This window comes from Quercus lobata, chromosome 10, assembly GCF_001633185.2.
Source record: "Quercus lobata isolate SW786 chromosome 10, ValleyOak3.0 Primary Assembly, whole genome shotgun sequence".
In the NCBI taxonomy this organism is placed as follows: domain Eukaryota; kingdom Viridiplantae; phylum Streptophyta; class Magnoliopsida; order Fagales; family Fagaceae; genus Quercus; species Quercus lobata.
Window position 1 is genome coordinate 32,737,056 of NC_044913.1, and position 17,186 is coordinate 32,754,241.

The 17,186-nt window shown below is 33.8% G+C and overlaps 1 protein-coding gene across 4 annotated transcripts in view; it reads right to left on the reverse strand.

Annotated features, from left to right (window-relative positions):
- Nucleotides 1-5,566: 5,566 nt before the first annotated feature.
- LOC115963891 (probable cyclic nucleotide-gated ion channel 20, chloroplastic) overlaps nt 5,567-17,186 on the reverse strand; it is a 50,367-nt gene continuing 38,747 nt past the window's right edge. For all 4 annotated transcript variants that reach the window (XM_031083118.1, XM_031083117.1, XM_031083115.1 and 1 more), the window contains 5 exons: nt 16,281-16,358; nt 14,223-14,352; nt 6,417-6,663; nt 6,164-6,326; nt 5,567-5,962 (listed from right to left, as the gene is read on the reverse strand). In XM_031083118.1, coding sequence (XP_030938978.1) covers nt 5,842-5,962; nt 6,164-6,326; nt 6,417-6,663; nt 14,223-14,352; nt 16,281-16,358 — 739 coding nt within the window. In that variant the 3' untranslated portion in view covers nt 5,567-5,841. The remainder of the gene's footprint in view (nt 5,963-6,163; nt 6,327-6,416; nt 6,664-14,222; nt 14,353-16,280; nt 16,359-17,186) is intronic.

Below are 17,186 nucleotides of genomic sequence, written 5' to 3' on the forward strand. Positions count from 1 at the left end.
TAATTTGTTCTTATCTTTGATGTGGCACTTGAGAATATTTCAATTCTCTTTGCATAGAATGCGCCACTTGGCAGAACCTCATACTTTCCAACATGAGGTCTCTGCTTATATAAATATATATATATATATATATATATATTTATATACACATATTGATGATTGATTGAATTGATTTTTTGAGAAGAATATATATTGATTTGATTGATTACTACTAACATCCGAAGTTGTTTTCTTGATTTTTTTTTTTAAAAAAAGAAACACACATAAGGGAGAGAGAGAGAAAAAAAAAATTCTAAAATAAAGGTTACTAGTAACAAGATGGATGATGAGATATCATAAGACTGTATCTGTTGGTAATAATTTTTGTGACATTGTAAACTACATTAACGCTCTGTTTGTTTTGACATAAAGTATTTACAGGAAAATATTTTCTCATTTTACAGTGTTTGTTTTGTAGTAAAATATTTAGTCAAAAGTAAAATATTTTCAGACAACCAAATCAACCAAGCAAATTTGTGTAAAATATTTTACACTTAAAATTTTGGTAAAATATTTTACAGTTTCTCTCTAACTCTCACCCGACAACTCTCAGGCTATCTATTCTCTCCCTTTCCCACTTTCTCCTCTCCCTCTCAATTTTCTCTCCTTCTCAACCTAAACCTTCTCTCCCAAAACCTAGTGGCACCACCCACTGACGGACGCAAACCAACAGTAGTGCCACCCATCGACTAGAGCCTTTCACTGACCGGTGCTACCCACCAGCAGCGCCACCCTTGGGACTTTGACTCTCGGCATCAATGTTCCTGATGTGAATGTCGAGTGCAAGGACAGTATAGATTGACAACCACTACCTCTTTTGTGGTGCAGATCGTTGATAAGGTTGATAGTGGGGTGGGCCATCATCAGATCTGAGTGCCGGTGTCCCTCTCAGTGGTGGGGTGGGTCGTCAGTGATGGGTTTTAGTGGGCTGGGTCATTGGTGTTGGGTTTTGGTAGGCTGGGTTTGGTGTTTTCAGGTTTGGTTTTGAGGTTGGTGGCCGAAACTGCTGTAGTTGTGGTGGTTCGTGGGTTTTGATGGTGGCTGAATATGAGTGGGTTTCATTGATCTTTGATTTTGAAAATTTTTTTTTTTTTCATTTGGGATTGTTGCTTCCTGTTGGTGGTTGTTGTTATGGTAGTGTGGTCGTGTGAGTGGTGGTGTGCAATCACTAGATTTTGGTGGTAGCAGGGCGGTGGTGGCTTCTTTTTTTTCTTTTTCTTTTTTCCAAGTGGTTAGTAGTGGTGGTGTGCTTGTATTTGGAGGCAGGTGGCTCTTTATATTTTCAAAGGTCTAATCTTGCCAAACACTTGAAACTATTTTCAATGAAAATATTTTACAGTAAAATATTTTACATATAAATATTTTATATCAAAACAAACAGAGCGTAAATTAACGGTGGTTCATCCTAATGGTGAATGGTTAACGGTGATAATTGATGGAAAAACTTTTTTCCGCACACACTATATTACACCTTTCCCCCTACATAATGTGAATTCCATATACAAGATCTACACTTATAATCCACTTTTATGTGAGAAGAATGTGTAATCAGTGGTAGAACTAGAATTTCACTTTGTTATCCATAAAAAGGTAGCATACCATTATATTGTATCTATTTGATAGTTTTTTTTTAATCTAAATAAGTTGTGTTATAATTTTTCATATTCAAAATTCTTCTTTTAACTCTCATATAATGATTTTATAAATTAGATAAACCTCAACTGCAACTTATATTGAATTTTGTTAAACTTATAAAATAATTAAACTATAACAATTTTAAATCATATAGTGCTCATTTTGGGCGTATAAAATCATAGAGTTTAATTGGAAGAAAAAATAAGTTTATTAATTTTATTATATATTTATTTCCAAATTTTACTATTTATATAAAATTTTATGAAAAATAATAAATTAATACATAAGAATTTAAAGTCTTAACACTTGAAAAATAACAATACTTTTTGTATTTTGTTTTTCACTTGATTTAAAACTTTTTCTTTTTTCCCTTTCTTTTTATAACGTTTGAACCCTAAAAAACATTGATATAACGCTCTTGTGTGTAGTCTCCAGGTGCATTAAATAATTTCACGGTTCACCTATATATACATATATATAAAACTGAAATCTTAGAAACTCTCACAATTTTCCATTTCTGCACAATATTTAAATAAAATTATTATTTCATTTAAATAAGCACAATATTTAAATAAAATAATTATTTTATTTAAATAAATTTATTATTTTTTAGTCCAAACTTAACAAAGAGTGAAACTCTATCCAATTTAAATTCAAACTCATCATTATCATTTTTTAAAACAAAATTATTTTTGTTTAATCCAAACTTAATAAGGAGTGAAACTCTATCTCTCTAACAAGTTCAACTTAAATACAACAATAATATTATTAGCAAAAAAAAAAAAATTGAAGTTTTCAAGATTTTTAGTTTTTCCTCATAATCTAAACTCTAAACACACCAAACTTCATGTTCCACACAATTTTTGGTGACCATTATTTTACGTAGAAACATAGCCTCTATGTTGGCTGTTCAAGTTCACTAGGACTCTAAATCCTTCTTTAGTTGACAACTATGAATCATTTAGCTAGAAATATAAAATATCTTGCAAAAACTTAACATTAAACAAAATTATTTTTATTTAGTCTAAACTTAACAAGAAGTGAAACTCCATCTCTCTAACAAGTCTAACTTAAACTCAAACTAAAACGTTGATAATCTATATATATATATATATATATAAACCGAACTTTTGGTTGACCTCTCCACAATTTTACACATCAATATTATTTAAAAAGAGTTAGGATTAAAAAAAAAAAAAGGACTCTTGTTAGGAGTCTCTTTTTCCTCCTCAAAACCTTAGTAATTACCACCTCAAAACCCTAAACTTAACTTCACTTTAGGATATAAAATAAAAAAAATTAAACATTAAAAAAAAAGCAGAGACTAACAAAGAAAAAAAAAAATGCAAGCAATCTTATTCAACCTTCTTCTTTGATTAATGAATTTTATGTCAAATTTTTTTATATCGTTATTATTAATAAAATTTCAATTCAACATATGTAGATATTTGTTTATATTGTTATTAATAAATTTTATCTTTTATGTCAAATTTTTTATATGCTTTCATATGTGCCTGAGATTTTCTTTCTATCTTATTCTTTTGTTATGTTTAAAATTGATTTTCTTTTGAGTATTTGTGTTAATCTCCATATTTATATTGACATTGTTTTCCTTGGTTTGGTTTTTGGGTTGAAATTTCTACTTTTTTTTTTTTTTTTTATTGTACATGGCAAATAAAACATCTCTATTTTTTTGGATAAAAATCAAAGCTGCAACCTATGTCTTCGAACCTAAGGAATGATAAATTTTTATTTGGTATGTTATATATAAATTTGTTGAATTTGGTTTGGTTTTGAAGTAGAATTTAGAGATTCTATAAATTTTTAAGTCTTGGGGTTTTTGGTATTTGTGTTTCCGTAAATTGATCTTAATTCTTCACCTTAAATGCTTTTTATTTAGGTTCATGTGATTTTTTGTTTTCCTATTAAAAGCTATGATTTTTGGTCGATTAATTATTTGTTTGGATTCAACATAAAAGATGATGGAATTAGGTATTATAATTTTGATATTGTTCCATGTTTTGAGTATGTGTATATATAACTATTAGCAGTTTTGCTTTATTAATTTAAGAATTGTAAATTACTTTGTAGGTTTTGGTAACTATGCACTTGCAACTCAATAACATTCAATGTTAGACAACTTTTAAACTATGGAAAAATATAGAAGTTAAATATATATATATATATATATATATTTTTAAAAAAATACTAACTAGCAAAATGTCTATTTACTCATTGTTGAATTTTTTTTTTCGAAGTCAATAATTTTCCCGTGCATCGCACGGGTTAGCGACTAGTTAAAGTAATAGTCAATAGCTAGATACTTTGGCTGTGGTAACATTAAATCATTGACCATTCTAATAGTAACTGTGGAAATGACCGAAACATTGGCGATAATTATGGAGTTGGTAATGAGAACGATAACACAGTGGCAGTTGAAGTGACAATGATATTGCTTGTTGTGTTCATGTCAGAGAAGAAGGAAAGAAGGATAAGAGAGTTCATAGTACAGTGATCTCAAAAACATCCCATTTAGCATTCACGAGTATGTTGTTGTTGATGACTGAATATAAGTGATTTTCACTAACTAATTGCTTAGTTATTATGCATTATCCAATACTTTTTTTTGTTGAGAAAAATGCATTATCCAATACTGAAAAGAAAAGATTGAGTCCTATAATTGAAAATGTTATTGAATGAACTTAAATAATTTCATTTCCTATACTTAATTGGACCAATAACGCATTTTAATAATGTGGAAGTAAATTCCAATAAAGGAGATAGAATATATGTACGCGTAGAAAAGAGAGATGGAGAGGGATTTTGATGGACTGGCCACATTGACAAGTGGGGATGAGATTTTCATTTCATCTACTTGAAATTGGCCATGAATACTTGATTTTTGTTTTTTGTTTTTTGTTTTTGGGTGTAGACCAAAAAGGAAAAGGACATTTAATAAATTCTGGGTTTCAGAAAGATTCTTATTTCCCTTTGTCATAGCAAATAGATGTCTTTACAAAAGTTTATGAATCGAGCTACACATGACTTGATGGTGTTTTCAGTAGCCCATATAGTTCTTCAGTCACTTTAAGTATTAAATGAATTCAAGTTGTTGTTAGGCCTCAAGAATCACCTCTTGGAATCATAAGAAGCTTTATTTTGCATGCAATGTAATTTAATCTGTAATATGCGAGATACAAGTTTGCAGGACTAACATTCCCATTTGTCTAATGGAAATTGTTAAGCATATAGAGAAGCATTTAAAGGCTTTCTTGTGGTTAGTAGAGGTTCTGGATTCGAAGACAGAATGATCTGTTTATAATAAATAAATAAAAGAAGGCCTTTGAGAATTTTGGTATATTTCAATGATTTTTATGCGAGAATATATAGGAGTTCGTACAAGAGTATGCAATAGTTCTAGTGACAAATCAATAACAAACTATCACAGGTGAACAATTTAGGAAAAATCTTAGGATAGAAGACGAGGTTTGATTTAGTGGTACAGATGGTTTTTTTTTTTTTTTTGCTGAATTATTTGTGATTATTTCTAGTTGCTAGGGTGTTGAAGTTGAACTATAAACTATAGCAATTCGAATTCATGATGGGCGGATAAAGGTTGAAGGAATAGACTATTGACTATACAAAGCGGTAAGACATCAACCATCCCAACAAGTAAAATCTTGTCATGGAAAAGTCTTCAAGATCGAATCTTGTGCTGACAGACAAGCTCACTAAAACTGATGTAGCACAGCACACTAGAGGATTTTGCAGGAAAATAAAAAGAAGCGATGTAAATAAACACAAGAACTGAAAGGGTAGAATGCAAAAACTCAAACCATAGATCACGCATATCCACACAACTCGCAAGCTTACCAATAAAACAAAATGCCTATGACCCACCAAATGTGTCGATTTGCATATTCCAGAAGACTAATCCCTTCCCAATAAATAATGAATTGTTGCAAAGATCACCTTCTTAGCATTAGTAGCCAAATATCTACTTTCCAAAGTTGGACATGCGTCATTGGCAACATTACTACACACATACACCATGACCAAGTCATTACAAGACTGCAATAGTAAATCAAAATTTATAGCTTCATATGATGGTCAGGATCTACAAGGAGTCACATAAAACCGTGCATTTACATGATATAATAGTTGGAATCAAACTCTTGATGAATTATTAGAATGAGCAGTATCTGCACGATTTAGACGTTTCTTTCTGTATCTCCATGCTACCTGAATGCGGATTGCTGCAAGGGATCTCCAGTAGGGTGATTCATACCTACAATAAAGCAAATTTCACATTATTATAGAAGGCATTTAAAAAGAAACCCAGATGAACTTTCCTATCTACATGACTAAGAAAATCACTTGCTTTTACAATATCTGTTTTGTTATTCATCCTAGAAATCTAATGAGAAGCTGTATTTATCAAAGTACTCTTCTGAAACAAGCTTTCAGATAAAAGTTGACAGCAAAAAACCTTATGGCCCCATTAACACGTGGATTCCGCAAGAATCTTGCAAAAAGACTGGTGACTTCCTCAAGGTCTGCAGCTCGGAGTGAAAATGCTTCAATATTTGTTAAGCACGTTACCGTCCTATTGCTAAGCAATCTCTGTCCAGGAATCTTTATTTTTCTTCCGTCTGCAATAGAAACATGTTGGCAAAATATAGTGCTATCTTTTAGATACAGTTATTTGAAAATATACAGTTAGTTAATGATTAACCTTATACCTTTGCTTATTGAAGAATGCTCAAGACACCATGTTAGAAGTTCCTCACCACAAACATCCCCTTCAGACAAGGGAACTACAATACCATCTTCTCCTTTGCTCTCTGCTTTTCCGCGTACAATGAAAACCATCTTCTCAACCAGGCCACCATGATACAAAATTCTGCTTCCTTTGATGTATATCTTTTGTCTTAGTCTCTCACAAATGGCATCTAGGATAGGATCATCCATCAGGGCAAATATCCGAACCTGCAGTATATTTTTAAATCCTCACGTGCATAGAAACAGGTTTAACTTAAGCATGTATTAGTTTGATGGGCTCAACTTAAACATGTTAGTCTGTGAAGATGGATTTTCTCTAAGCAGCAAATCAAGGAAAAAAATAAAAATAAAAATCAATACCTGAGCCCTAAAAGCCAATAATAACCAAAAAAGAATTGGGAAGTAATAAGGGTGGCAAAATTAAACACAGCCCGCGAACCCGACACAACATGACACGAAATTAACAGGTTACGGGTTGAGTCTTAATGGGTTCGTGTCATATTTGGGTTAACACGACTAACCCATTTAATAAACAGGTTGGGTTAGTGTTCAACATATAGAACCCGTTTAACCTATTTAATTAAATGACATTTTACTAATATACCCTTCAAACCCTAAGTATATAAACTTATTAGTTGTTGTAATTTATTTTCTTTAACATATTGTGATTAATTATTTGTGATATTGAGATATGCTTTAGTTTTGAATGATTATTTGTGATGTAATTACATGTTAGTTTTGAATTTTATATTAAAAATATTTATTTGCTTGTTTTTTCATAATTTTTTTTATTTTTTTTTTATTTTAATAAAATCTGATAAACAGGTCGACACGATTAACTCGTTTAATAAATGAGTTGTGTTAAAGTTGAGGAATTTTAACCTATTTAATAAACATGTCGAATTAGTGTTGACTCATATAGTCGGATACTAATAAGTTGACACGAAAAGAACCCAACACGCGAACACAAATTGCCACCCTTAAGAAGTAACAAATTAGTAGTGGGAAATTAGGGTACTTATGCAAGACCCCTCTTGCCCCTTCTTATGTTAATAGATTTTTTGGTCATTTCTCTTTAGGGTTGTGGTTATTTTAATTCTATCCACATGACAATTCTAATAAGGTCAAAGTTTTAGGGTTTAATATTAGAAAGCACAAAATTGAGGGTTTCTCTAAATCTCTAAGTATTTTTGTAAGTTTTCCTCTTTCTAAAGCTTTGAACTTTTTGAAGCTTGAACATGCAAGACAAATCTTTCCTGGATTAAGTAGAAGAGTAAGTCTGGTACTACAATCATTTCCACAACTTTGCCACAACTTATTCACGTGGCGATTTATGAGTAGTGGAATTGTGGACCCACTATTATTTTTCCACTTTTAACAACTCGCCACATAGGCAAGTTGTGGAAATTGTTGTGGTAGTAGACTTACTCTTGAGTAGAAAGGATGAGAACTGATTTTCAGAATAACAACTAAACTAAAAGGGGAAAATTGGTTAGTGGCGCCATAAAATTCAATCCCAAGGAGACTTCAACTAGTGGTCACACAACAGGTATGCAGCAAGAAGCATACAAACAAACTGCTCCTAATGGTCTATATGGTGTTGGCTTGTGGAAATATATTAGTAGGGGATGGCCTTCTTTTTCTCGCCACATTCTATATGATATTGGGGATGGGTCTAGGGTGAAATTTTGGCAAGACCATTGGTGTGGTAAGACTTCTCTTGCAGTCAGCAATCTTGAATTGTTTAGAGTTTGCCGAGACAAGGAGGTTAGTGTGGCTGAGCTTATGAAACTTGATAATGGAGTCCTTTTTTGGGATGTAAGTTTCTTTAGGGGTTTGCATGCCCGGGAATTAGAGGCACTGGCTGGTTTTATGGATACCATTTATGGTGCTTCGGTGAAAGGGTTTGGTGAGGATAAGATGTGCTGGAAACTTGATAGAGAAAAGGGTTTCCTGGTTAAAGACTATTATAGTCTCTTAGGGGCTCTAATGACTATTGCTTTCCTTGGAAAAGTATTTGGAAACAAAAGATTCCTTCCCGAGTAGCTTTCTTTGTTTGGACTACTAATTTGGGGAAGTGCTTAATGATTGACAATTTACGAAAAATGAAGGTTTGGATATTGGATTGGTGCTACATGTGCAAGTGTAATGGTGAATCGGTTGATCATCTTTTTCTTCATTGTCCGGTTGCAATGGATATGTGGGCAATGGTGTTCAGATTGTTTGGAGTGAAATGGGTTATGCCGCAATTTGTAGTGGGGCTTTTAGCATGTTGGCAAGGTAGATTTGGTTGTCATCGAAATAGGTATATATGGTTGATTGTTCCCCATTGCTTATTGAGGTGTCTTTGGAGAGAGAAATAGTAGGTGTTTGGAAGATAAGGAGAGATCAATATCAGACTTGAAGCTATTTTTCTTTAGAACTTTAATGGATTGGTTGGCTGCATTGTGGAACCAATCATTTTTATCTTTTCTTGATTTCCTAGATTCTTGTTACTTTTGTTCTTGATTGTTTGACCCCTTGTACACTCCCTGTGTACTAGGGTGCTCCCCTTTTTGATATCAATAAACTTATTACTTATCCAAAAAAGTTTTAATATTGTCACTTGGACTGACCACTTATAATTCTTCTTGAAAACTGATAATTTGAAAGAAAAGGAATACAAAAAGAAAAAATATATAATATATGAATTGAACAAAACAAGGAAGCCATTAAATTTTTTTGATTTTCTAGTATAGATTTTCTCATGGTTAACCTTACTTTACCCCTGATTTTTTTGGGGGGGGGGGGGGTGGTTAATGGAGATATGGTTTTGACTTTTGGCAAGAACTGGGTGCAGTTCACATTAACTGTAATAGCTTATCATATGAAAAGATTCCAATAATAGAGAGGGAAGTTTTGATTGATGATGTGGGGTCAAGTACTTCTTAGAATTGACCAAAAGACATTTGGACTTCGTGCTATGAAGTTGGTAGAGCAGGCCCTTTCAAAATATTCAAGATAATGGGAAATAGAATCACTGGGTCATTATGGACTGGGTTGGTGGTATTGAAGTGTATCGTTAATGATCACATAGAAGAAGTGAAAACCAATCAAGCAACTTAAGTTGATTGAGATGCGATTCTCAAAAAAAAAAAAAGTTGATTGAGATGTTTTCTAGACCAAGAGAATGGTAGAAAGAGGAAAAAGTTCGGCTCCAAACCAATTCAGAGCTATCTTGCTTTAATCTATTATGTGACAATTGAAGAGATCATCCATGTGTAATTTTAGTCACATGACTTTTGACTTTTTTAATGAGTCATGTGACTTGTTTAAATAGTACACATGGACAGTCTTATAATTCGACACATAATGGGCTAGAAAAAATAGTTTCAAACCAGTTTAAAGCCAAACTTTGTCCGAAGAGAGTTCAATGTAATTTAATAATTTTAGGAGAAACTAATTATGAGCTGGACTTCAATTTAAAATGATGCATACAACAATTGGTACAAGTCAAATAAGCCCAAAATCATAATATGGTGGATTCCAGTTGACACAAGAGGACCCAGGGCAGAAAGCCCTTAACTCTAATGGGCATAATCAAATGGAACTCCAGTTAAGTGACCAAACTAAAGCTCTCATGACATGAGACAAACAACGTTGTCTTACGTATGAATACCCAATATTATTATTTATGAATGCATAAGATTACATAAGACTCAATTCGACAAACTCTAGAGATTGGATTGAGCTTGAGCAATGACATAGATGATAGTACTCCAAGACTAAGAGGAACCAGATGAAACTACTAATGCAAATCTATACTGAAAGTGCTGGAAATTCAATATGCATGCCCAAACATATTCCCTAATGATGCATGGCCAATTATATGATGCAATGGGCGTCAAAGGTTGAACTCAATAGGAATACAAACTTGCGCAATACCAAGCGAAGTGAAAGAGAAGAGGCAGTCTAGCCCGAGGGACAAACTCTGGCTAGCTTCTAGTCTATTGAGAGTTAATGACACTCTTGGATGAAATTGAACTCCAATTGGCGCTTGGGAAGGACCCAGGTGATAGCTATGCTAATAGTGATGAGGAGCCAATTTTCAGAAAGAAGGGGATTATGATTGTAGTCACATTGTAAGCAATCACATCACAATAATTGATAATGCAAGAGAGGGAAGATATGGGAGGTTTCAGCAAGAAAGATATGTTAAATTCAAGGGACCAAAGAATCGTAGAGAGTTTTGACAAAGGACTTTAAGGATCAAAAGCTATACATTTGTTCGTGAGTTAATATTGAGAACAGATGGTGAGAAGTGCTCAAGCTCTTCAGTAAAAGGTGTGATGGAGATTAAGAACCTAGAGTCTTCAATTAATTATGATGCAACGAGAAAAGAGGCTAGTAAGCAACTGAAATAAAAGATTGTTGTAGCTTGTAGGGCTGCCAACAAACCCCATAAATAAGGGAAGTTATCAAAATTGTTTGCATGGTTGGAAGGTTGTGTGTATTCAAAGGTTAAATCTATGATTCATGGAATTGCTAAGAGCATTCAGCAAGGTCCCTATGTGTAGTGGGAGGTTGTTCAAGTTGTGCAATTGGCAAGGGGATATGGTTGATGTGAGACAAGAGAGTAGTGGAAAAGTAGATTGCTACATTAGGTTTTATTCAGTATCATGTCTCATTTGAAGCTTAGAAGAACATTTCGAATGAATGTTCTCTGGGGGTCTATCAACCAAATGACAATAGGGAGCGAAGGAATATGTGAGTTGAATTGAAAGAACGGCATAAGTTATACTTGAGGAAATCTAGAAGCTCAAGGAGATTGCTAGGCCCTTCATTAGATTTGATGTGTGTTCAAGTAGGAATATCCATCTTTGGCATGATTGGTGGCATCCAGATGGTGTCTGGTCCTTGAAATATGGCCACAAAATAATGTATGATGCAGTCGGCTCTTCTAATGCTCTTTTGTACAGTGTGTTGCAAGAGGGTAGTTGGATTTGGTCACCAGCTAGATCCTATAACCTAGTCTCAATCCAAAGCAAACTGAGACTTGTTGATTTAGTTGTGGAAGATAGACCAATTTGGATCCCTTCCAAATCCGGTTCTTACTCTTGTGCAGAATCTTTGGAGGCCATTAGAGAGAAAAAAGCTGAGTTTAGCTGGTGGAGATTGAAAATTCAAGAGCCATACCCAAGCATGCCTTCATTGGTTGGTTGGACATGTTGAATAGATTGTCAACCAAGGAAAGAATGCTTAAACAAGGCTTTAATGGAGATACTAAATGGGTACCATGAAGAAATAAAATTGAAAATATGGAGCACCTCTTCTTTGAATTCTCTTTCTCTAGGAGATTATGGAGGACTCTCATGAGTTGGAGATTGGTGAAGCATCCAAGCTTTTGTTGGGATGAGATCATGGCTTGGGGTGAAATACATGCCAAAGGTAAGAGCCTTAGATTCAATGTATTCCGCTTAGCCTTATGGTCTACTGTATATCACATATGGTAGCAGAGAAATGGCGTGTTACATCAAGGGAGAATTTATGTTGAAGAAAATATTCTTCCCTTGATCAAATGAGAAGTTAGAAGGAGAATTGAAGGGAATGGCTATTTTACTGTTTCTATCCAAAACAGAGTTTTGTGTTGTGTATGGGGAATTTCTTTAGACATTCTTAAATCCTCTTCTTTTTAATTCATTTCTCTTGTTGTGGCTAATTGATTGTTTCCCTATGAGTTTGGAAGAACCATGCCGATCCAAATAGTAGAGTCAATCGGCTTCATGCCCTCCATCAACAATCTTCCCCGTCTTGAGATCCTATAAGATACAATGAGTGGATAAAAAACTAACAGCGCAATTCAGAAGTTTAGTAAGCTTACTAATAGACAAAAGATTAAAAGGAAAGTCAAGAATATATAAGACAGAAGAGAGAGAAAGATTAGGACTGATTTTGGTCGTGCCCAAACCCGAAACTTTAGTGGCTGAGCCATTTGTCAAACTTTAATGGCTGAGGTGAAAGTAGTTCTAGAGCTAGACCCAACAGAATTAGAATCCATAGGCATGAGGCAATTGTACTCTTCCCCGGGGATAGATACTACTCTGGATGTTGGTGGAAGTGACTCTGAAGTGGGTTCTTCAGCCCAAAAACTAGCTTGATGATGGTTAAGTCTACTGTATGATTCTCACCAAGACAATAAGTGCACTTGAGAAGGCCACATTCTCTATCACAATCTTCTCCTCTTGCTCACGACCTCCACGGCCTTGACCCCCACGCCTTGACCTACATGACCACCTCTACCACTCCCCATTGAAGTGACAAAAGCAGATTTATCACAAGAAGGTAATGTAGCAGTACTACAATAAAATAAAGTGGAATGCCTAAGTCTACCAAAAACTTCACTCAATGAAGGGAGGTCTTTACTGGCCAAAAGTTGTGATTTCACTAGATCCAAAGTCATAGGTAAGCTAGAGAGAAAGCAAGCAACATGCATATAATAGTCTTCCAAAGACAATGATATTACTGTTTTACCCTGAGCTTTATACCCATTAACAATTACATTCATCAAATCATAAATTAAATAAATAGAGTAGCTTCCTATGATAGACATCCAATCGGATAGTGTTCTAAAAAAGAACAGTTTTAGATCAACTACTGTCCTTTCATAATCCTCAAAGCACCGATTGTTTTTCTCTCGCCAAATGCACCACATTAAGCAATGAGGGACAGCCATATAGATGACACCATTGCAATGACGACCAAAATCTTCTTGCCAGCATGCTAGAATCTCAACCACAGTCTTTGGCATTACCCGATAGATACCAAACAAGGTGATCCCCATAGACCATAGCTCAAATGCAATATGACAGTAAAAGATGGTCTACTATTTCCCACTACTTTTACACATGTAAAACCAATCTAGAAACCACACTTTCTTCTTGTGTAAATTATCAATAGTCAAAATTTTCCCTTTTAAGTGTATAATTTTAACTTGCATATTATTATCCAAGTATAATAAAACCAACGTTAGGGTAAACCATATTAACTTAAACACAGTTTTTTTTTTTTTTTTTTCTTCTAAAATTTAAAATCTTCTAGAAACTTTATCTGGGACTCTATTTGCTTCTATTTCTCCTTTTTTCTAATAGCTGGGAGAATAGACAAATGTCTTTGACTATAATAGCAATCGTTCCTGATTCCCCATTGATCATTTGAATTTTCCCTTGTAATTCTCCAATGAAATTATCAAGGCTTGAAAGTTTTTGAGAGATGATTCTGTGCTCTAGCATTTTCAACCTCAGTTTAATGCAGCTTTTGCAGCATGGATCAGTTTGGATATTTGTGGATGGATTTTTTTATCTTTCAAGCATGCTCACTTTGTTGTTCAAGATTATCAGAGTCATGGCATGGGCAAAATTAAGTGTATAGCTTGGAGATCAGGTTGAACATTTTAAGTTTCCATTGCTTTGGAATCTTTGACAAGGTCTGATTAAAATGTTTAAAGGTAGTAAGGTTAGAGAAATGGGTTTGTCCAGTGGTTGTTGAGGAATTTGATGTTTTGGGGAGATTTTGAGATGAGGGTTTTGTTGTTATGGTCTCATGATTTTTTTTGTCCGCATAAAGAACATAATAATCAATGTTTCCAGAAGATCCTCCAAGGAAATCTACTTTTTAATAATCAAACATAGGATTAAGGATCAAAGCTACAAGATTTATTCTAAGATTAATTAATAAACATACAATATTAGAAAATTCATGTAATGAAGCTCAGACATTTTGAAGCTTACTTTCTTAACAAATTTGCAGAGATGGCGTCTTATATCTCTCTGAAGGTCTTCGGGCAAATTCTCCAAAAGCATTTCTTCATTTACACCTCTAGTAGCAGCCCAATTATACCGTTCAGCATGCCGTACTTGCCTACATTAAGCCAATTATATGGGTAAGATTGCCAATAAATCCCGCATCAAAAGGCAATTTGGGAATGTGAAATCCTTCATGCACATGTTATCTGCATTGGCTTCAAATATTTGAACATACCTATATGTATAGACACACACAAACGCTTATGAGTGGTTCAATACACACTTTAAGCATACAAACTAGCATCTCAATCAATCAAAACTATTTTATTATCCAAAAGGAAGGAAGCTAATAAGCTCAAGCTCAAATAGCGTTTCCTTTCCTTGTAAGAACAAGGTGGAGATGAAGTCAAGAGTTCTAAATTCACTTGAGTGGGCGTGTAACTTACCAAACTGAAGAGACAGAGAACCCACAATGAACAGAGTACAGACAAAAGAAATTCACATAATTTTCCTTTTCCAGCTCTCAAAAAATACCTGATCAAAATAAGGGTAATAATATCTTTTGATGCCTGAACCTATCCACCCATCACCCTGAAAAATCTAGCCTACCTATCCATCTCCCTCAAAAAAGAAAAAGAAAAAGAAAAAAAGAGTAACCTTAATGGTGAGTAAGCTTTTGACTGATACAAAAACCAAATTGCCACCATCATTCACGCTTGTAACAGTGAGCAACCTTTGACTGATACAAAGCTTGAATTCTCACTATCTCTCCTTCATGATTTATTATTTGACCATCTCATCTTCAATGAAGGTGCTATGCTAGGCAATAAAAATTTCATACATGCTTTTGGTGTGAATTGGTGTGCATCAACTTCAAATGCATGGTATCCAGATTTTAATTTGGTAACTGGATGATTCTTGGCCTACAGATTTGAGCTGTTTGAGAGGTGACTAACAGTAGAAAAAAGTATAAAAAACATTTAGTTTTCTTTGACTATAGTGAATCCTTAATATAAGAAGATCCAAGGGAAGGGCTGTGATGAGAGTTGGGCTTGTGCAAATGATGGCCATTTTCCTTCAGTTTTTCCTCATAATATATTTTCCAAGTCTGCCTGGTTTAGCAAAAAATTATCAAATAAGTTAGGTCTCTTTCTCAATTTAATTTGCTTATGTTCCTATTAAGTAAACTTGAGATACTCATCTTGCAATGTTTATCACTATGTTATTGGTTTCCATGGATATACTATAACAGAGATCAAGAGAGAGAAGGGGAAGAAATGGCCCTTTCTAACACTTGCTTATCATTACAAAAATACTAAAATGCCTTTAGTTTTAGAGAACATGGGTGTTTCTGATCCAATATAAGTATTCTTATGATACATATACTACCCTCTTGGCACGCACCTAACATGTATCACAAGCTCTCTTGATATAGATCATAAATTAGAGAGAGCATGGATAGAGAGGAAAAGAGACAGAGCGAGAGAGAATAAAAGAGAGAAGACTGGACAACAGGAAAGAAAAGAATGGAGCCAGTGAAATGGCTATGCTAATGACATCCTTGGTCATTTTAAACCTAAATCACTTTCTCGTCTTCTCTTAAAATGTGTAATTTTGGAGCAAGACTAAAGCATGAGAAATTTTTGACAAAATTTGAGATTGAAAACTGCTAGAGAGATTACTCTGTACAAAGAGTATTTATGTAAATCTCTGGCAATGACCTACCACAAAAACTTTTGAAAGATAATTAAAAGTTTCAGAGATCCATACTGTCAAGAATCAAGATATGTCTGACAGAATTAGTCCAAGTCATAGGGCACTCAATTATTTAATTTAACAATGAGAAAACAAAAAACCTCAAATAATTGTATTCCGTTTGAGGTGAGCTTGGACTAACACCATAAGCTTCATTCACTTATCTCCTTCTTCACTTAGTATTAAAAAATAAATAAATAAACCTATATAAAATTCCAACAAGAATGTAAACAAATGAACTGATAGAAAATAAATAAATAATGTAAACAAATGACAGGAATGGAATACCTTCTTAGTTCTTCTGGCAAGCGTCGATGGCTCATCCATTGCTCAACATCACGACGTCTTAAAGACATTTCTAACCTCCTAGGGGAAAACCACCAGATGAAATAAATAAATGAAACCAATCTAAAAAGTTCAAAACTTTGGTGGAATATTGATAAATTCCAAAAGTAAATCAATGAATTATTATCTATTTTTTTTAATTTCAGTTGGATTTATTGAAAAGTATAAATGAGACCCTAAACACAGATGTCTATAATTGAAAGAATTTGGATTATTTACTGGGTGACAGCTATTATCTGTTTATTACATGTAAATTCGACTCTAGAACATAGAAACAAATGGAAGAATGTATGTCCTGTTTGAGCATCTGAGAAAGTGTATTGTGTGCTTTAATCACTTGCAACACTATAAACCTGATGCAATAAGATGGATAGTCCAGCAGTCAGGACATTATAGAAATATAAAACTGATTGTTTCTAACTGCTAGAATTATGGTTAAGAGATTAAATTCACAATTTTCCAACAATTTAAGCTTTTAGGACAATAGGTAATTTATGACGGTATTAGAGCAGGAGGTCTTGAATTTGATCCATGTCTCCACTCTACCTTCCATTTGAAATGCTAAAAATCTCACGTGTTAGGCGTCACTTATTGAGAGGAGTTTGGGCCCACACGAGTGAAAATGTTATAATTAAGATTAAATGATAAATTCACCATTTCTTAATAATTTAAACTTTTGAGACAATCAATAATTTATCACTAACAATAATTTACCGATGGATTTAAGGAATTTCCCAATTCATACTATATTCATAACCAGCAGGGTAGAGAAAAGGTTGCCGGTAATCAAAAGAAGGAAATGAAGAAATTAATTAGAATCAACACCTAAGCACAATTTTATTCCCTTTG